The sequence below is a fragment of the Myxine glutinosa genome, chromosome 1, assembly GCF_964187855.1.
Source record: "Myxine glutinosa chromosome 1, kmMyxGlut1.1, whole genome shotgun sequence".
Classification (NCBI taxonomy): domain Eukaryota; kingdom Metazoa; phylum Chordata; class Myxini; order Myxiniformes; family Myxinidae; genus Myxine; species Myxine glutinosa.
Genome location: NC_136261.1, coordinates 217,354,442 through 217,376,470, shown reverse-complemented (window position 1 = coordinate 217,376,470; position 22,029 = coordinate 217,354,442). Strand labels below are relative to the sequence as shown.

General features: G+C 46.1%; 1 protein-coding gene across 1 annotated transcript in view; it reads left to right on the top strand.

Moving 5' to 3' along the window:
• The first annotated feature begins 6,258 nt into the window (after positions 1-6,258).
• Positions 6,259-22,029, top strand: part of LOC137434010 (beta-galactosidase) — an 89,925-nt gene continuing 74,154 nt past the window's right edge. The window contains exons 1-4 of the mRNA XM_078783595.1: positions 6,259-6,369; positions 6,531-6,688; positions 20,234-20,412; positions 21,097-21,247. Of these exons, the coding sequence (XP_078639721.1) occupies positions 6,629-6,688; positions 20,234-20,412; positions 21,097-21,247 (390 nt within the window). The 5' untranslated portion in view covers positions 6,259-6,369; positions 6,531-6,628. The remainder of the gene's footprint in view (positions 6,370-6,530; positions 6,689-20,233; positions 20,413-21,096; positions 21,248-22,029) is intronic.

Here is a 22,029-nt window from a genome sequence, read left to right as displayed (position 1 = left end):
ACAAACATTTCGTATTATTTTTCATAAAACTTTATATTGTTAGAAAGAGAATTACTTCTAGCTTGTCGGAAAGTTAAAATTTTAAAGATCAGACAAGAATTAAGCGAGTTATGATCAAATAACCTACACCGTTTCCTTAATTTCCGGCTGTAACACGTGTCCTTTTGTGGTTTGTTTTCAACGTATCCAATCACGTGACTGTTGTTGCGAAGGGTGCACTAACCGGAAGTTACGTAGTTCCGCTGGCGCCTATAAAATGGGTTGTGATGTCCGGATGTCTGTCCGCCCGTTAACATTTTCATATTTTTGCTACTCCTCCCTTATCACCCGGCTGATTGTTCTGAAACTTGACAAATGAATACAAGATAGAATCGTGCACAAATGCTTGGGCTTCAATTTTTCGATTTTGGATCATGAGGGCTCCCAGGGAGGGGGGGGGGCAAGGGGGGAGTGGTTACCCCCCAAACTTCGGATCCCTACCCAATTGATCTGAGACCCAATACAGCCCTTCTACTCGATGGCCCACGCGAAGTTGCCCCCTTAAACTTCAGATCACTACTCGTTCCTTATTCACCAGCCGATTGCTCTGAAACACGATACAGCCCTTCTTCTCGATGGGAGAGGGCAGGCTGACCAGGTGTCCCGTATTTTACGGGATTGTCCTGTTTTTTACTGAAATGCCCCGTGTCCCGTTTCAAACCTTCCCGGGACGCCATGTGGCCCGTATTTTTCATCCTCTAACGATATTTGAAAAGGGAAAGGAAAGGCGGCATGCAGCGCTGATGCGTACGCTTCCATCATGGCAACAATATGCCGTCAATAAGGCCAAACAGCAGCTGGAAATGAAACACTGTCAATCCTGTCATGGCGTCATGGGACTCATCACATGGGACTGGGATTGATGTAATCTTAAAGGGCCAAAGTTCACTGAAAAAAAAGAAGGCGACCACAAAAAGGACGTGTGTCTTTCGTGATGAATGGATGTGTTATGATTGGTTGATGAAGGGTACTGAAAACTGTCATGGAGCTTACTGTACAGTTACAGTATGCTCGCGGATTTTCTCCATTTCCCACGGCAGCTTATCCAATATCAAGCAGCAGGAAGCACGCACAAGTCTACATTGATGGTGTTACACTCGTGGGGTGGATTGATTAAGGATGGTACACTCATGGGGCTGGGTTTGCAATGGCGAGAAGCTGTGATCATTGGGGTGTACCTTATGTGAAATTCCGGGCCGGCTGTGAAACCAGATTTTGCTCTTTTTTTTCTTCCTTCCCTATAGATTTTATTTTTATTATTTTGTTAAAAGAAAAACAAAGATCTTCCTTATCGACTTTCTCCCTCCCACCGGAGCTCTACATAATTGAATAGAGAAAGAACCTTTGGGAAGAAAGAAAGAAGAGGAGATGGAGGAAGAAGAAGAGGGCGTCTGATCGGTGGAGAAAGGCGAAAACTGAAGGCAGGACGCGTGGTCCAAATTTTGATGAGAAACTCCGCCTGTGTGAGCTTTTTGAGGCTTTGATTAATCTCTCTGAGGGCTGCCTGTTGGAGGGACAGTCGGTGCAGGAGAGATTTGGGTGGAGGAGGCTTTTCTCGGTGCATGCGGCAGGGGCGCCGCCAGGGATTTTGGGCCCCATGAAAAGATATCACAATGGGCCCCTATGAAGCACGTGCGCACATTTTCCCCCCGACATTTTTGCCAGGAGGTTGAAACAATGCTTACATTTCTGCATACAGTATGGAATTCACTATTTGATGCAAGACTGATACCCACACAAGAAATGTGCTAAAGGCCATCTTTTACAGTCTAAATGTAATTTTAATGGTAAGAATTACAACATACATTAACCTCTTCAATTAAAATAAATTAACATTATCTATAGAATGATATAACAAACAAAATAATAAAATCAGCAACAGAGTATACATACAAGTGTGCACACCAAGTGTAATGATCCAATATCCACAGCCATGCCATTTAGTTATCACTGGTCCTTGCTCAGCCTTACACACCAAGAGCCCAGCGCCGAGCCTTGTTGCCAGCAAAGTCACTGATCAAGTCTTTGAAGTCCAGCTTTCTAGCCAACTGACTTTCAATGGACAGCATGGCAAGACTGCAAAGCCTGGTTAATAATTTAATATTGAGAATTTTTACCTAATGTTCTAATAATTTTTAGGGCCCTTGTCAGTGCAGGGCCCTTGTAATCATCCTAACTTTCTCCCCCTTACAGCGCCCCTGCATGTGGGATCGATCGTGAGGAAGTGGGAGAGGCAGCCAGAAGCTTGTGCTCCTCATCAAGTTTCGTCAGAGCCGACCAGAGGCAACGTGCGGCTTCATGGTCTTGCAGGAACTGCTCTGGGCAAGTCGTTCGTGGAGTTTGAGGACACCCACTGAGAAAGAGAAGAGTGGAGGGGAGGCGCCACCCTCGGGACACGTGGCTGGGGCGAGGCAGCCATGACGCCATCTGAAACAGGCCTGAATTCCCCTCCTCCCTTTCCAGTTTTATTTTACCTTTTATTTCCTTTATATCCTGGCGAATATTTCTTTGTTATTTTGCTACCCTCTCCCTCCCCTTTGGGATTAGCTAGGGATACTGGGTGGATCGTTTAATTGTCTTGTCTGTTTTGTCTTGGCGCCTGTCTGTCCTTTAATTACTTGATCTTTGCTGCTTTTTCAGCAGGATTTATTTTCCTTATGATTTATCTTTTCCTTGGTGTTGTACCCTGTGTTTTTTTTCTTCATTCTGAGTAAAGGATTTGCATTTATTCCCCTGTTTGAATTTGCATTGCATTTCTGAATTGGCATACTGTGTGTTGAGATTGGGGGGGGGGGGGGGGGGTGTAAAAAAATTGCGCCAGCATTTGGATGGTAGCTTCGCTCGGTCACTTCTGATTGCTCATATGGCGCGACCCGCCCACGGGGAACGTATTGGTCTCCCGAGCACATCGATTAGGATCTCCGGAGCAATAAGCGGTACCCCGAGCCCTTCACACAAGGGCTCGGTTGTAACAATGGTTACCGCATATCAAGCAGCAAGCTGCAGCAAGTACGCACAAGTCTACATTGATGGTTACCGCATAGCAAGCAGCAAGCTCCAGGAAGCACACAGAAGTCTAAATTGATGGTCGCCACAACAAGCCAAGTGATCAAAACCTTCTTCACAGTAAAATACTCTTCAGAAGCAGAAAAGGTAACCTGGATAATAAACATTCTAAAGAAAGCTTGGTAATTATTTACTTTTTCATGTAAACCTGTTGTGATTCGCATTTTCTCATCAGACTTGATAAGATGAATTTCTAGCGTTTTCCCAAATTTTAGTGCAAGTCTCCATTTGGAAACACGTTGTTTTCATGTTATTACTTGAGCAGAACATAGTTATTTCAAAGAGTAAAGATCGAATTACTGAAAACTTTTTTGCCTTAATATGTAAATACTACGTATGGCGCTGCTTATCTATTTGATCGAAGGAGCAAAGAACCCGATGGACGGGATAATTCCCACACTTTTATAATGTCCCCTCCGTCCACCCTGAACAACCAGGACTTCTAATGGGTTCTAAAGGGTAATTATGAAGGGTTATAAAGGGATCTAAAGGGTAATTCTAAAGGGTTCTAAAGGGTAATTGTAGTTGGTTCTGAAGGGTAATTGCCTGTGTCCCGTATTTTTTTCCCTCGGACCTGGTCACCCTGGGAAAGGAGGGAGGGAAGAGCGTGAAGGGAGAGGCTGAAGTGTGAGGGGAGAGGATGAAGTGTGAGGAGAGAGAGGGTGAAGTGTGAGGGAAGAGGATGAGGAGGGAGGGAAGAGGATGAGGGTGGAGGGAAGAGGGGAGAGGGTGAAGGGAAGAGTGGGTGAAGGGGAGGGAGGGGACAGGGGTAAGAAAGGATGAAGGGGAAAGAAGGTTAGAGGGAGAGTAGGGGAGGGAGGAGGCAAGGGGAGGTGAGAGGAAGGAGGGGGGGGGGGGTGAGTGGAGAGGATGGAGGGAGACGATGAGGCCAGAAGGGCGAGGGTGAGGGGAGAGGATGAAAGGTTAATAGGGAGGAAATGGGGAGGATGTCGGGGAGGAGGAGGAGGAGGAGGAGGGAGGATGTAATGTCCCCAGGATCCACTATCACTCCTTGAAGTTCATCAACAAATGTTTATTGTAAGCGAAAACCAAAGTCATTGATCAGCAGGCAGCAATAATCACAGCAAACATCTCCATTGCCAGCATGGCGCGCTCCCTGAGCTCCACCCTTCCGGATCCGGATGTATATTTTAAAAACTTCAAATAGCACAATAAAGCAAATTAACACAATTAACTTATAACACTATCTCACAGAGGTGGAGGGTGAGGAGAGGGGTAGAGGGAGAGAGGGGTGGGGTACAGGGAGAGAGGAGAGGGGTAGCGGGGACGGGAGGTGGAGAGGAAGGGGACGGGAGGCGGAGAGGGAGGGGACAGGTAGGGCGAAAAGGAGTATGAGAAGGAGGGCGAGAGGAGTGGGGGAGAGGGGGGAGGGAAGTGGGGGAGAGGGGGGGGAGGGAAGTGGGGGAGAGGGGGGGAGGGAAGTGGGGGAGAGGGGGGGAGGGAAGTGGGGGAGAGGGGGGGAGGGAAGTGGGGGAGAGGGGGGGAGGGAAGTGTGGGAGAGGGGGGGAGGGAAGTGGGGGAGAGGGGGGGAGGGAAGTGGGGGAGAGGGGGGAGGGAAGTGGGGGAGAGGGGGGAGGGAAGTGGGGGAGAGGGGGGGGAGGGAAGTGGGGAGAGGGGGGGGAGGGAAGTGGGGGAGAGGGGGGGAGGGAAGTGGGGGAGGGGGGAGAGAGGGGGGGAGGGAAGTGGGGGGGAGGGAAGTGGGGGAGAGGGGGGGAGGGAAGTGGGGGAGAGGGGGGAGGGAAGTGGGGGAGAGGGGGGGAGGGAAGTGGGGGGGGAGGGAAGTGGGGGAGAGGGGGGGAGGGAAGTGGGGGGGAGGGAAGTGGGGGGGAGGGAAGTGGGGGGGAGGGAAGTGGGGGAGAGGGGGGAGGGAAGTGGGGGAGAGGGGGGAGGGAAGTGGGGGAGAGGGGGGAGGGAAGTGGGGGAGAGGGGGAGGGAAGTGGGGGAGAGGGGGAGGGGAGTGGGGGAGAGGGGGGAGGGGAGTGGGGGAGTGGGGGGAGGGGGGAGGGGAGTGGAGGGGAGTGGGGGGGAGGGGAGTGGAGGGGAGTGGGGGGAGGGGGGGGGAGTGGGGGAGAGGAGGGGAGGGAGAGTGGGGGAGAGGGGGGAGGGGAGAGGGGAGAGGGGGGGGGAGTGGGAGAGGGGGGGAGGGGAGTGGGGGGGAGGGGAGTGGGGGAGAGGGGGGAGGGGGAGAGGGGGGAGGGGAGAGGGGGGGAGGGGAGTAGGGGGGAGGGGAGTAGGGGGAGGGGAGTAGGGGGGGAGGGGAGTGGGGGAGATGGGGAGGGGAGAGGTGGAGCATAGGGGAGGGTTAAGGGGGGTGGAGGGTGAAGGGGGGGAGGGTGAGGGAGGGTGAAGGGGGAGGGTGAGGGAGGGTGAAGGGGGAGGGTGAAGGGGGAGGGTGAAGGGGGGGAGGGTGAAGGGGGGAGGGGGAGGGGGAGGGTGAAGGGGGAGGGTGAAGGGGGGGAGGGTGAGGGAGGGTGAAGGGGGGGAGGGTGAAGGGGGAGGCAAGGTGAAGGGGAGGAGGGTGAAGGGGAGGGAGGATTAGAGCCTTAGAGGGAGAGTAGGGGAGGGTGAAGGGGAGGGGGGCAGAGAGGATAGAGGGTAGGGAGGATGAAGGAGAGGGAGGGGGAGAGCCTTAGAGGCAGAGTAGGGGAGGAGGTGGAGTGGGTAGAGGAGAGCGAGGGTGAATGAGAGGGAGGAGGGAGGGGAGTGGGGGAGAGGTGGAGGATAGGGAGGGTTAAGGGGGGTGGAGGTGGAGGGTGAAGGGGGGGAGGGTGAGGGAGGGTGAAGGGGGAGGGTGAGGGAGGGTGAAGGGGGAGGGTGAGGGAGGGTGAAGGGGGAGGGTGAGGGAGGGTGAAGGGGGAGGGTGAGGGAGGGTGAATGGGGAGGGAGGAGGAGAGCCTTAGAGGCAGAGTAGGGGAGGAGGTGGAGTGGGTAGAGGAAAGGGAGAGCGAGGGTGAAGGAGAGGGAGGAGGAGAGAAAGGGAGGAGGGGAAGGGGAGAGGAAAAGGAGAGGAGAATGGAGAGAGGGGAGGGGGAAAGAATAGGGAGGGGTCACGTAAGGGCATTATAGATTCTGGTAGATCAATGAAACGTCTCTGAAACTTAGGGGGAAAAAAACAACAACAACAACAACAGCAGCACAAGTGGGAGAAGAAGGCGGAGTAGCTTTAATAGTCACCTGATCCATGTAGGAAGTAGTAGAATCCAGTTTGCAGTCGGATCTTTTTCGGTAGTTACTCCAACCAAGGTGTTTTTTTGTTTTTTCGAAGTCTTGCTCTCTTTGTTGTTTGTTGTGGAGATCGAGATAAACGCGGTCTCGTCTCTCACATATGACATATCGCTGCGAATTACTGAAGGTACATTTTTGTATTATTACATTGTACATTGAAGGTACATTGTTTTTTGAAGGTATTTTTGGATTTATATCCAAATGGAATCGTGTGCGGAAGCTGCTGTTTGACCAGAAGTAACTCAAACACAACAACAGGAACAACAACAACAACCAAATGGCTTTCCAGGTCTTGCGTTTTGTGCACTGCTTCATCTGCATCTGTCTCCTTCACAAGGTAATAACAATTCAATATTTAAAATCGGGATAGCGATCTTTTGTTTACTAATAATACCGTGGGCAGTAAAATAGCTTGGCTGTCTACTCACAATCGGTGTTTAGTCTGTGTTCGATTCCCGCCTTGGTCGCTCCAAAAATGCAATACATTTCTGTGACGATCAAGTGCCAGCAGGGGGGGGGGAGCTGCATCGCTGAGCACGCCTTCCTTCGGACGCGCATTGGACTACTCTCCAAACTAAATTTATGTTAAAGACGTGAAATACCCTCGAAAATAGCAGGTCATTGTGTGGAGTAACTTGGACAAATTAAGTAAACTTTCTTGTAACTTGCCTTGGGTTTGCTGTACGTATTAATCCACCTCCTGTGGAGTGTTGAGCACAAGCATGTTGAGCTTAAGAGCCCTTCCATTGTGTCCTTCTCAAAGTATTTCTTACAAAAAGTTAATGAAACTGGTGTATATATATATGTATATGTATATGTATATATTTAACTAAAGAAGCACACTAACCCTATGACATGACGCTGACATCATGTGCATAAATTATACCAGCATTTCCCAACCTGAGGGAAATTTCCCCCTGTGGGGAAATTTTAGGATTTCAGGGGGGAACTTTGTGTGTGTGTGTGTGTGTGTGTGTGTGTGTATGTTGCTATATTTTTATGTTATTAGTCCCCTACCGGTGTGCACCGGAGGGGACTATAGGTTTGCACTCCGTCCCTCCGTCCGTCAGTCCGTCATGCAAAGAACAGTTTTCCGGACTTTTTTTTCTAAACGCTTAACGCTAATGATTTCAAACTTGGCACATGGTTTCCTCATGATAAGTTACAGATCGAGATCGAACTTCTTGACGTTTCGATCATTTTTGACAAAGTTATGGCATTTTGAACTTTGGTAATTCTGATAATTCTGATGATCCTTAACTCAGTGCCATTTTAAGTTTTAATTTCCTTTAAAAAAGATTTTCTCTGCAATAATAGGACCGATTGAGATCAAATTTTCACTGTAGGGGGGACTCGGCCTGTAGAATATTTTAATGGTAATTATGACGTCACAGGGCACGTGGTTCGGCCGCCATATTGTTTTTTGTGAAAACACAAAAAAACCCTTTTTCTCTGCAACGGCTGAACAGATCGAGGTCAAACTTTGCAGGCAAAATCGCATACCCATGACGAACAAAAAAGTCAGCGAGCGTGACGTTATGCGTCGCATGGTTTCAGAGTTATGACGTTTTTAAGCATGAACCTTTAAAACCGAGCCCCTCCCTCATTTTTGATCCAATTGAGGGGAAACTTCACAGATCTGTTCAGCATGTCAGTCTACTAAAATGTCCTTTTGGAATTTGTGATAGGGCACGTGGTTTGGTAGGTTTCGTTAATAAACGAAAATATTTTTTAAAATGGATATCTCTTGTTTATTCTAAAGTTCTCAAGCCGCACCGCACGCCCTCAGCCTCATCTCGCGAACGTCAAAAGCGCGACACAGCGCGCGCTTTCGTGAGGGGCGGAGCCAAGCCGAGCAACATGTATATACACATCGATCATTGATCGTGAACCGGAAAATATACTAAATTACTGATATTTAGCGACTGGAAAGGTTCTTTATCAACAACTTATTTTCTCGTGCTTCTGCTGACCTGTCTGCAAGGTGTATAAATTGAAGTCCCGAGTGCGAATCGCAGGTGAGCCCATCCTGAGGTAATTAGCGATTGGGAACGATTCAGAACCTGTGGCTAAATAACCCTTGGTAATTTCCCCAACAGTTTTCCGGACGACATACTGCCGGTAGGGGACATGTATTGCAGCGCAATACTCAGAATGCTTGTTTATTATGTTATTTATGTTATTAAGCAAATACATTTTGTGTTTTGGCTACTTTTTTCTTTGTTCATATACTGTATATATATATTGTTACGGTTTTGCATGACCCCAGTTCCTTTACCAAGGGGAGATTAAGCCCCTTGTTCTTCTTGGGTCGTCGCAACCGCGAGATTTGAATCGCCACTCCCGGGCAGATGCAAGGTTGGGTTTCGGGACAATTCTCGCACGTACCTAAATACCTGCGCCGCCGCGGAAGCGGAGATCAAGCGTCGCACGAGCCACGCGTAATTTGAGTACGTCCGAGCGGATGACGTACCATGTGGTCCGTGCAGATCTCTGGTATTGGAACCCGATTCGAGCGGTTTTATTCGTACCATGCTTAGTCAATAGATGGAAGGGACGAGACGGTCGAATAAAAGGAAGAACACAGGTTTAATAATTATTCACACTATTATGTACAAGGATCGCCAGAAAGCAGAGACACAGAGCAGCCTTATACAGTCTTAACTGATTCCCAGACATGGGTCCGATCACACTCACAGGGGGAAATGAATGAAGGAAGGATGATGTTCACTCGCCGAACGCGCCGACTTGGTCGTCCCGGAACGGCTCCGCCCGGCGTGGCTCTCCCCCGGTCACAGCACGTCCCGCGATGAAGGCAAGCAGGCGGTGGGAGGGATCCTTGCAGCGCGTCTCTCGAACAAAGGGCAGAGCAGGCAGGTGGGAAGGAAATGTACGCGTCTCTCGCCAGGCTTGGCGGTTTCTCACAGCGTGATTAATTACCGGCACGCTCTCACTCGCGTAACTCGATAGAGGTTCTGCCTCAAGCTCAACCGAGCGTTTAAGTTGTAAGAGCGCCTTATTACTTGGTTCATGCGTGTCTTCTCTCAGAACTCGTTCAACAAGCGCTTCTCCCTTCTCATAACTCAGTCATTCGTCAAGCTCCTCTCCCATAACTGGGGTGGGGGCTTCGCGCAACGGGTTATATTGCCAACCCCCTTAGCTCGCTCGAATGTTCTAACCACGCCTTTTGACGCAGTGACGCAGCCACTCCCTCCGAGCCCTGATTGACGGCTCGCTCTTACCCCCGGCTTTTCCTCCGTCTTCCTTCAGTCTTGCCTCGATTTGTCAGGCCTGCCTCGTGTTAATTTGCGCCAAAAGCCAAAGGCGGCATAAGGCGGCATAAGGCGGCATAAGACGGCATAAGGTGGCATAAGGCAATGGAAGGGACCTAACTCTCATTATTCTACTCAACGCAAGACTAACACAAGAAAAGGACTATGCTTACACATACTAAGAAATAACTGAACTATCGCGAGGCTACGTGTTGTAGTGTGACTAACTATGAGGGGGAAAATTAACCTTTATTTGTACAGACTCAAAACCGCAACAATATTAATTTTTATATTAAAAGTTGACTGTTTTGTTTTGTTTTTCACTTAACTCCTTCCTGAAATTGTTTTTGTCTGGAAAGTCAAGGCTTGTGGAAGAGCTAGCTGTAACACAGAACAGAGTGGCATGTGGGGAAACACACCAAAAGCAGGATGGGGGATACTTGGAGGAATAATGGGTGAAGAGAAGAATGAGGAGGAGGACACAGAGAAGAGCAAGCTGGATACAAGTTGAAGCACAACAAGGGGGCTAAAAGAAGAGGAAAGGGAAACCTCACAATGAAAAGGCAATGGAACAACAACAAAAAAGACCCTGAAAAGGTTGGTGGAGGGAGAGGGGAGAGAAACACAATAACCTGGAAAGGAAGGGGTGGGCTTAATGAGGATGGTGAAGTCTTGGAGAAGGATTGTCATGGAAGGTGCTAAACAACCATTTTAAAATAATTGTATTGGGGGGGGGGGGGGGGCGGGGAAAGAAGAGGAACAAGTGAGTGGAATCTGCATCCTTCTGCCTCATGTCCCCTCTTTCTGCATCCCTCCTCACCACACCCTCTCAATGCTTCCCCTCTCATCCCACCCATTCAAACCTTCCCCCACACTCATCCACTCAACCCTTCCCCCTCCAAGCCTCACCCTTCCCCTGAAAAGCCTCCTTCCCTGTCCTGCACCCTCCCAACCCCCCTTCCCTCTCCCTGACTGTGTGGACCTCAAACATCCGAGGTCTTCGCTCTAACCGCACAGATAATGCTCTAACCACAGACTTTCAGATTCCATGGTTCATGGATAAATTTGTGATCGTCAAGGGCTTGGGAGGGGAAAATGAGAGTGAAAGTGTGTTGTTTATATACAGTACATTGCTGTGCCAATATGTCAGACATTTTGCATTTTCTACTCTGATACATAAGCAAACTAAAATTTTGTGTTAAAAACAAATACACCTTTATGAAAAAGAAAATCTTAATCAAATAACTAAATATATACACAATATACCTTGACATTAACTAGTAATAGTGAGTTTGCCCACCCTTTTCCTTCAAATCCATTGAAATTATTCTCAGGACACTTTCAAATAATTTTGTTATAAACTTGTGGAATGAAGGGTGTTCCACTCTTCTTCCAAGACATTCCAAAGATCATCTAAGTTGCTGGTATTCCTTTTTCATTGTATTTGTCCAAATAGTCCCATGTTAATGATGAGGAACACCTGATAATAAATCATCAATTACATCTGATTGGTAAATGTGCTTCAACAACACTTCATATTGGCTGCTCATGTATAGTTTACTTTGTTGTTGTTGTGATCACAAGTTTTTGAAGATTCTGATCAATGTGAATTGATGATTACTAAATGACATGTTTAGTTTCTTCTCACCGAAACGAAGGTGTATTAATAAGTCAACATTGTTGTAACAGTAGAAAACACTAGTGGAGGTTTTGACAATCTTTGATGCTCATGACATACATATGTTGTAAATCCTGAATGTGTCTGTGACTTTTGCACAGCAGTGTATGTTTAATTCCCTTATAATCTCACTGACCTCTGCCCCTTTCTTTTCTGTCACACATTCACTCACATTGTGATGTCCTTGTCTCCCTGTTTACATTTGATCCTCCGTCAATCTGAGAACCTGCTGACCTCTCGTGTAACTGAACCAATCTGATATTTCTGTATGTTATCTTTTGAAAATAATGATAATAAAAAGGGAGGAGGAGACCTGCAAGGTTTGTGGAGAGCTCAGAGGTTACCAACCTGGTAATCTACTTCTAAACCTCGATATTATATTGATCTTTAAGATTTAAATTCCACATACGTAATTTTTTATTATTATTCTTTTTTTCCCCTGAAGACGAACAGCAACTGGAGTTTGTTTCTCTCTTTAGCTGGTGGGGATAATGGGACTTCTGAGCAAAGTCGGGGCACCACACATTCAAAAACGTTCATTTATAGAGAGAAATAACATTTTGTATGCAGTGAAGTAGTTTCTATATAAATATTTTCCTCTAGATGTATGTAATGTTAAATTCTTATAAAAAATGCAATAATAATGAATTAAATGTGCTCCTGAGCGAAATTATTTTATGGCCCAGAATATAATAATGTTTCTTGCTAACTGAATTATTAGGGTCCAAAATGTAATTTGTGTGTTTCGAGTCTATATCGGTATTGGTATTTATTACTAACTAGGGCATGCCCGTACGTGGGTGCCCGTTCCTTGCCAAAAAAAAAAAAAAACGCTACCCGTACGCTCTACCCCGCCCGTACGCCCGTAAACAAAAAAAACAACGCTCTTCGCTTCCGCCCTTCGCTCTGACTGAATTGGGAGAAATAATGCGCATAAGAAATCGAGAAATTATTATTTTCTCCGGAAGAAATCGAATTACGAACCGTAATGGCGCACGCGCTCGGCTTGGCTCGCTCTCACATCGGCCACGCCTACGCAATAACGCGTTCTGTGATTGGCTGCCGGAAGTGCAGTCTTCACTGTCCGGAAGGTCGCAAATCGCAGTTACGATGAATCGCAAATTAGTTTTAATTAGTTTTAAAACATAGTTTAACGGCAACATAGTTTTCCAACGTGAAATAAATGAATACGCTCTCAAATGTGCCGTCCGAGGCAGAGTCTGTTCGCCACGTTCGGCACACGTGATAGCTCGCTGCTCTCTGATTGGTTGAATCGTTTTTTGGACATAGTTCGGTAACTACTTCTCCGATTAATATGAAACCTTGAAAAGGCACATCCTCGGGTCCCCAGCAATATACCTGGCAAGTTTCAAGTATATCGGACCCGTGGTTGTCGAGAAACAGCGGTCACAGACAAACAAACAAACACACACACAGACACACAGACACACAGACACACACACACACACACACAGAGATTGCTGGAATTATAGATAGATAGTACACCCGTTCCCTATGGGAGCAGCAGGGGGAGTCATGTTATTATCATTATTATTATTGCCAATTATTATTACTTATGTTAGATCCGGTCATTGAAAAGATAAGACCATGCCTCACCATTCTAAATTCCCGAGATAATACAATTTACTTCCATAAGGGTGGAGGGGGATTGGGGGGGGGGGGGGGGGGGTGGCGGGATATCGCAAGTTACAAAACCCCTGCGGGAGGGGGTGGGGGGGTTATTGTTTTTAACATCAATATTATGCTATTACCAACAACACAACAACAACAGGCATTTTAAGGTCATTTCCCTGCTAGAGTGGGGGTTAGCCTTGCTGCCCCCATGACAATCTTCTCCATTTTGCCCTATTTTCTGCATCTCCCCTTGTTAACCCCCTTGCCCGCATTTCTTCTTCCACCATCTTTAGCCAAGTCTTTCTCGGTCTTCCCCGTCCTCTACTTCCTTCTACATTCATTTCCATCACTCTTCTCAACCAGTCACTTTCATCCTTCCTCAACACAGGACCAAACCACCTCAAACTGTTTCTCTTCACAGCATCAATCACAGGCTCTATTCCCATCATCTTTCGCAATTCATCATTTGTCTTCCTCTCTCTCAACGATACTCCACACATCCACCGAACCATTCGCATTTCCAGCCTTTCCAACCTTCGTTGCTGCTCTACGTTCATTACCCATGTCTCGCTCCTATAAATCATAACACTTCTCACACATGCAGCATACACCTTTCCCTTCAGCTTCAACGACACTCCCCTCCTTGTCGGCATGCCACTCAGTTCCCGAATCTTCTTCCATGCACATCTCGCTCCAGCAACCATTGCCGAGTCTGATACACCTTCTCCATTCAGCATGTCTCCAAGGTAGTACAATGTTTTCACACCTTTGAGCTTCACGCCGTCTCCAAGATCCAACTCAACATTTCCTCCATCTGCAGCTCCGTCTGTGCACACCTTACACTTGACTGTAGCTGCCGCACCAGTTAATGACCCTCTCAAACCACTACATTTTTGACGAACCCACTCAGCGCACATTGTACATTGAATGGCGTTCACTCCGACACCCTTCCTGCACACAGCACACGTCCACTTCCCAGTTCTTTCCACCTCGCCACATGCTTTGCCACTTGCCATCACTTTCGTTTTTCCGATATTCAACTTCAGAACGTTTGTCTCCATACATTGCTTCCACTTGTTCATCTTCTCCTTCAGTGCATCCATACTTTCTGCAATCAACACCAGATAATCTGCATACAACAACTCCCACGGCAAACCCTCCTTTACGTTCTGAGCCAGCACCTCCATCACAGCTACAAATAGTGGTGGACTTAGTACCGACCCCTGATGCACTCCCACCTTCACGTCAAACTCACCACTGTTCCCGTCCTTCGTCCTTACAGCTGTGCGCGCTCTTTCGTACATTGCCATCACTACTCTGATCAACCATTCCTCCACTCCTAACTTCCTCAATGCCCATGTCACGACTTCGCGTGGGACCCTATCGAATGCTTTCTCCAGATCAAGAAACCCAAGAAACAACTTCTTCCTCTTCTCCATGTACTTCTCCTGCAACTGCCTTGCAATAAAAAGCACATCTGTCGTTCCTCTTCCTGGCATAAATCCAAACTGCATTTCGTCGATCTTCACTTTCTTCCTTATCCTCCTCTCCAACACCCTTTCCAATACCTTCATTCCATGCTCCAATAACTTTATCGCTCGATACGAGCCACAGTCCAGAGGGTCACCTTTCCCCTTGTATAGAGGGACCAGGGTACTCAGTTCCCAATCCACTGGAATGCGGCCTTCATTCACCACCAGATTACAGATTACAGATTCATTCTGTTCACACCCCAACTTCCTGCTGCCTTCAACATATCTCCCACAACTCCCGTCGGCCCTCCCCCTTTTCTACTCTTCATTGCTTTTATCGCTTCCTCAACTTCCTTCTCAGTTATCTTCTCAGCTGGTCCTAAAACTGGGTTACTCTCTATGTTGCCATCCCATTCATTCTCTGTATTCAACAGCATTTCTATTTATCTCTTTCATTTCCTTTAATTCCATCTGGGTCCACAACGATTTGTCCCACTTCATCCTTCAAGCAACTCACCCCCATCACATCACACCTCTCTTTCGCTATCTGCTTTGCAATCCTGAATACCGCTCTCTGACCCTCTTCCGAATCCAAGCGGTCTCCGAACATTTTCCTACATGCCTCCTGTATAACCTGCATGCCTCCTCCATGAATATTTCCTACATGCCTCCTAATCTAAATATTATGCTATTACCATAAGTGTTATTAATTACCTCCGCCACCAAAGGTGGACGGAGGTTATGTTTTCACATGAGTCTGTTTGTCTGTTTGTGAACAATATATCTCAAAAAGTTGTGGAAGAATTCAGTCGAAATTTGGCAGAAATGTAGCGTATGTGACAAGGCAAAATGATTAGATTTTGGTGAAGATCTGGATTCGGATCCGGCTAGTATAAATTTTTAAAGTGATTCTTCACCATTGGGAGATAGGGCCAAAAACGATACATAACAGGATATCTCAAAAAGTTGTGGACAGATTTGGATGAAAATTAGTGGAGAGGTTGTTTGTGTGAAAAGGACGAATTGAGTTAATTTTGTTGAAGATCTGAATATGGATTCAAATACGAGAATTATTTAATTTTTAAAGTGATTCCTCACCATTGAGTGATAGGGCTAAAACCAACATATAGCAGGATATCTCAAAAAGTTATGGATGGATTTGGACGGAACTTTGTGAACAGGTTGTGTGTGTGACAAGGAAGTATTGATTCAATTTTGGTGAAGATCCGGATCTGGCTAGTATAATTTTTTAAGTGATTCTTCACCATTGGGAGATAGGACCAAAAACGATATATAGCAGGATATTTCAAAAAGTTGTGGACGGATGATTTTGATTAAATGTGATTCTGTATTGTGATTTTCTGGTCTACTCTGGGATACAGAACGTAAACTGTTCACCTGTTGGAGGTATGGTCTCTACTGAGTGCCATTCCAGTTACTTTTGTTATTAGGAGTGGCCTTGGAAAAATGTCATGAAAACACCACTTTAGTGGCAGGAAAGATCATGCATGATATTAACCCTTGTGGAGTATATATAGACTACAGTAGATCTTCGCTCGGTTCTGTAATTAAAACTGGTCTCACCAATGTGTCGGGATTCCTCCACATTCCTTTCAGTTTCGTGTTAAACATTAGTAGCGACTGTTTAAAAAGGTAATCATACGTGTTTGTGGTTTCTAATATTTTTACTTCTGGTAGAAGTGCTTCCATGAAAACGGCACGATAAGCTATTTATACATGTTAACACAGCGTTTGGCCAAGGAGGAAACGCCCCTTGGGGAGGTGGGATATTATTAGACAAAATTAGTATCAATATTGATTTGTAATACCATTAATATTATGCTTTTGTTATCAGAAGCGGCCTTGGAAAAATGCCATGATAAAACTATATTAACATGGATATACAGTATACACGGATAAAACTACATATGGGCAGGGTACAGCCCGAAGTGGAGATCGGTTTCTGAGGTTTGGGACATGGAATGTAGGGACAATGACAGGGAGATCAGGAGAAGTGGTGGAAGTATTGATCAGAAGAAGAGTGGACATATGTTGTGTGCAAGAGACGAGATGGAAGGGAAGTGGTGTGAGAATGGTGAAGGGTAGGCAGGGACAGAAATACAAGTTTGTGTGGCAAGGGTGCCCGGAGGGCGTGAATGGTGTTGGTGTCCTGTTTTCTGAGGAGTTTGTAGACAGTGTGGTGAGTGTGACTAGAGTGAGTGATAGGTTGATGATGGTGAAAATGATGACTGGAAAGCTCTTGGTGAACGTCATCTCGGGATATGCTCCGCAGGTTGGTCGGAGCGATGAAGAGAAGGACAAGTTCTGGTGTGCGATAGAGAAGCTGATGGAAAACGTGAAAGATGAGGACGTTGTTGTGGTAGGAGGAGACCTAAATGGACATGTGGGAAGGAGTATGGACGGTTTTGAGGGAGTTCATGGGGGTTACAGATATGGTGTGAGAAATGGAGAAGGTGAAAGGATTTTGGAGTTTGCTGATGGAGCTGATTTGTTGATTTGTAATACTCAGTTCCAGAAAGAGGATAATAAGCTTGTTACATACACGTCAGGTGGGTCGACGACAACCGTTGATTACCTGGTGGTGCGTAGGCGAGATATGGGGCACCTCCGGGACACAGGTGATCCCGGGGGAGGAGGCTGTTTCACAGCACCACTTGGTTGTCTGTGACATAAGGGTGAAAGGTGCGAGGAGAGCTCGGCGGGTGAAGTACCAACCGAGAATGAAGGTGTGGAGGTTGAAAGAGGTGACAGTAAGGGAGGCATTAAAAGAGAGGCTGAGTAGGGTAGAGGATGATGTGGTTGAGCTTGAACGTGGTTGGATGTCAATGAAAGATAGTCTGTTGGGAGCCGTTGGTGAGGTATGTGGATGGACAAAAGGACCACCGAGGCACTCGGAAACATGGTGGTGGGATGAGGAATTTGGAAAGAGGATTGACGAGAAGAGGAAGAAGTTCAAGGAGTGGCAGAAGGCGAAGGGTACGGGAGCAGAAAAAAGCAGAGCATGAAAGTTATAAGGCAGCCAAGAAGGCTGCAAAGAAAGAGGTAGCAAAGGCGCAGGAGGCATGGAGGAAAATTTTCGGAGAAAGCTCGGATTCGGAAGAGGGTCAGAGAGCGGGATTCAGGATTGCAAAGCAGATAGCGAAAGAGAGGTGTGATGTGATGGGGGTGAGTTGCTTGAAGGATGAAGTGGGACAAATCGTTGTGGACCCAGATGGAATTAAAGGAAGATGGAAAAGATATATGGAAATGCTGTTGAATACAGATAATGAATGGGATGGCAACATAGAGAGTAACCCAGTTTTAGGACCGGCAGAGAAGATAACTGAGAAGGAAGTTGAGGAAGCGATAAAAGCAATGAAGAGTAGAAACGCGGGAGGGCCGACGGGAGTTGTGGGAGATATGTTGAAGGCAGCAGGAAGTTGGGGTGTGAACAGAATGACAGAGATCTGTAATCTGGTGGTGAAAGAAGGCTGCATTCGAGTGGATTGGGAACTGAGTACCGTCGTCCCTCTATACAAAGGGAAAGGTGACCCTTTGGAGTGTGGCTCGTACCGAGCGATAAAGTTATTGGAGCATGGAATGAAGGTATTGGAAAGGGTGTTGGAGAGGAGGATAAGGAAGAAGGTGAAGATCGACGAAATGCAGTTTGGATTAATGCCAGGAAGAGGAACGACAGACGCGCTCTTTATTGTGAGGCAGTTGCAGGAGAAGTACATGGAGAAGAGGAAGAAGTTGTTTCTTGGGTTTGTTGATCTGGAGAAAGCAATCGATAGGGTTCCACGCGAAGTATTGACATGGGCATTGAGGAAGTTAGGCGTGGAGGAATGGTTGATCAGAGTAGTGATGGCAATGTACAAAAGAGCACGCACAGCTGTAAGGACGAAGGACGGGAACAGTGGTGAGTTTGAGGTGAAGGTGGGAGTGCATCCGGGGTCGGTACCTACTATTTGTAGCTGTGATGGAGGTGCTGGCTCAGAACGCAAAGGAGGGTTTACCGTGGGAGTTGTTGTATGCAGATGATCTGGTGTTGATTGCGGAAAGTATGGATGGACTGAAGGAAAAGATGAACAAGTGGAAGGAATGTATGGAGACAAAAGGTCTGAAGGTGAATATAGGAAAGACGAAGGTGATGGCAAGTGGTAAAGCATGTGGTGAGGTGGAAAGAACTGGAAAGTGGCCATGTGCTGTGTGCAGGAAGGGTGTCGGAGTGAACTCCATTCAATGTACAATGTGCGCTGAGTGGGTTCATCAAAAATGTCGTGGTCTGAGAGAGTCATTAACCAGTGTGGCAGCTACATTCAAATGTAAGGTGTGCACAGAGGGAGCTGCAGATGGAGGAAATGTTGAGTTTGATCTTGGAGACGGCATGAAGCTGGAAGGTGTGAAAACATTTTGCTACCTCGGAGACATGCTGAATGGAGAAGGTGGATCAGACTCGGCAACAGTTGCAAGAGTGAGATGTGCATGGAAGAAGTTTCGGGAACTGAGTGGCGTGCTGTTGAGGAGGGGAGTGTCGTTGAAGTTGAAGGGAAAGGTGTATGCTGCATGTGTGAGAAGTGTTATGATTTATGGGAGCGAGACATGGGTAATGAACGTAGAGCAGCAACGAAGGTTGGAAAGGGTGGAAATGCGAATGGCTCGACGGATGTGCGGAGTATCGTTGAGAGAGAGGAAGACAAATGATGAATTGCGAAAGATGATGGGAATAGAGCCTGTGATTGATGCTGTGAAGAGGAACAGGTTGAGATGGTTTGGTCATGTGTTGAGGAAGGATGAAAGTGACTAGTTGAGAAGAGTGATGGAAATTTATGTAGAAGGAAGTAGAGGACTGGGAAGACCGAGAAAAACATGGCTAAAGACGGTGGAAGAAGAAATGTGGGCAAGGGGGTTAACAAGGAGAGATGCAGAAAATAGGGCAAAATGGAGAAGATTGTCATGGGGACCGCAAGGCTAACCCCTGCTCTAGCAGGGAAAATGGCCTTAAAATGCATGTTGTTGCTGTATACACCTCAACATGCATCCCCATTGGCGGGGAAAACCCCCTTGGGGAGGGGGAGGGCAAATGAATTCACTACAACCTTAATTGTGTGACCATTAGTCCTCCTGTTAAGTTTGGTAGATATTGGATAAATAACAACCAAATGTATCACGGTTAGACAGACAGACAGATAGCCAGACATCAAATTGCATATTTTAGTATGATACAAGCTTCCATCATACATAGTGATGTGATTAATTCAAGCATCCACATTAATCCCACAAAATTGTTCGCTTTCTTGACAAAATTCTATTTCTGTAATCTCTGCTGTAAATACAAAAATATTGCTTGTCATTGTGATAAACTGAATCTTCTTCCTCCAACAAAAGTGTATGTTTAAGTCGTGTATATGGAACAACAACCCTGGATTTGAATCGGTGCTGAATATCCATAGAACACTTTTCAAATATGTAAAGTAATACAGTATTGTAGAAAAAACAAAAAAAAATACTGAATGTTTTAAAGATGAATGAACAAACAAATATAAAGCGATTAAGTTATTTTGAAACCCAAACCTGACATAAATGAAAAAAATAGGGAGACATCACCAAAGTCCTATTCAGTTTATAGATATGTTAATGAGAATTTGCTATATTTCTGTCCCTTCTGGATTTTTACGTTTTACTTTTGAACTTTTCTACCTATTTCTCTGATTGCCTTTTAACCATTTTTTCAGTTCTGTTATTTTAAAATGCATGTTTGTGCAACTTTCAGTTTATCATTGTGTGGAACCTAATGTCATCCCTTCTTCTACCCTTTCTTTCAGTGGTTACCCACGAGTGCTGAGCGCTCCTTTTCCATCGATTATGACGGTGACCGCTTTCTGAAAGATGGTGAGCCCTTCCGTTATGTATCTGGGAGTATTCATTATTCACGAGTGCCTCAACTTTACTGGAAGGACCGCCTTATGAAGATGTACATGGCCGGCCTGAACACCATCCAGACGTAAGGTCTCGCACAAGGTGTTGAGCAAGGATCTGTGATAGATTGTGGAGGGAATTGGTGGATGATGTGTAATGAGGCCGAAAGACTAATTAATAATTTGATAACAATTAGAGGTCTATATAAACGTTTCTAGTATTGAACCGTTCCTGAACTGGTTGACATTCAGATGCAGGATACTCGACTGAAGGTGCTGGAATTTGAATTTTTTTCAGGGTACTGGCGCTAACACGATAACACTTCCTCTTGTGAAAACACCGTGGGATATTTAATAAACACCAACAACCAGTGCTGGCAGTCAAGTCCTCCAGCTTAACGTCCTTCCAGTGGATGGTGCACACGTTCTGGTGGATGCCTCACACTGCGTGTGAAGCACCATGGTGATATTTTATAGTTGGATCGATATTCTAACCAATGCTGGACAGCCCAGAGGCGAGTGTGCCTACGCACACCACCATGTAAAAAAAAAAAAAACCACGTTTGATTACATTAAACTGGTATATGTCAGCAGTAACGTGAAATGAGGGTTACAAACAAGGGAGGTAACTGAATTTCATAATATCAATATCCCTCAACCTAACACTCCATTCCTGACCCCTCCTTCAAGCTTTCATGCCATAAATCACGAACCTTAAGCTCCACGCATAAAACGTATGTTCTCTCTTGTTTGTTTCCTGGTCTTTCCAGTTATGTTCCCTGGAACTTTCATGAGAAAAGTCCTGGCATATACAACTTTACTGGAGACCATAACCTCTCTTTGTTCCTGCAACTGGCCAGTCAAGTTGGCCTGTTAGTCATCTTGCGACCAGGCCCATATATATGTGCAGAGTGGGACATGGTAAGGTAATCTTTACACCTCTCAATCTAAATTTACTCTTCGGTTTTTTTTTTGAAATGTTAATTTCTTAGGATAGCTAGGGAACTACATTAACTTGCTAGCATAGTCATGCGTGGATCCTATTCGTATGGGCTTGTGTCTGTATATGCTCAACCATGATTTGATTATAAATTTTTCACAGGGATATAAGGCTCAAAGAGAAGATTTGTACACATACCCTAAGAAATATTACATTAACACACAATGGACAAATTGACATGGTACAATGCATGGGACATGAACCTATGATCCCAACATCATGAGCGATGTGCTCAGCTGCGAATGTCAAATGGGCCATCCCAATTTGAGGACAAACTAAAATCGACCTTACGTTCACCCAATGAGTGCTAGCTCTCTGATAACTGACCTCTGATTCACTGATATCTGGCCTGTTGCGAATAAAATTACACAACTTGTGCAATTTGAATATTGGTGCAACTTCAACATTTTATATGCATATATGCTGCACTTGTAAATGTAGACACCATGTGGGATTTGGATCAGCTATAAGGAATATGGTTTGATGGAGGAGCGACATTATTATTTTCATTTTTTGGCATAGTGAGGAAATCGGCAATATGCGACTTTTAAAATGACGTATTAATTTCAAATGACGCCTTTTGCACATGCTGTGTGTGTGTGTGTGTGTGTGTGTGTGTGTGTGTGTGTGTGTGTGTGTGTGTGTGTGTGTGTGTGTGTGTGTGTGTGTGTGTGTGTGTGTGTGTAAAAGAGAGATAGAATTG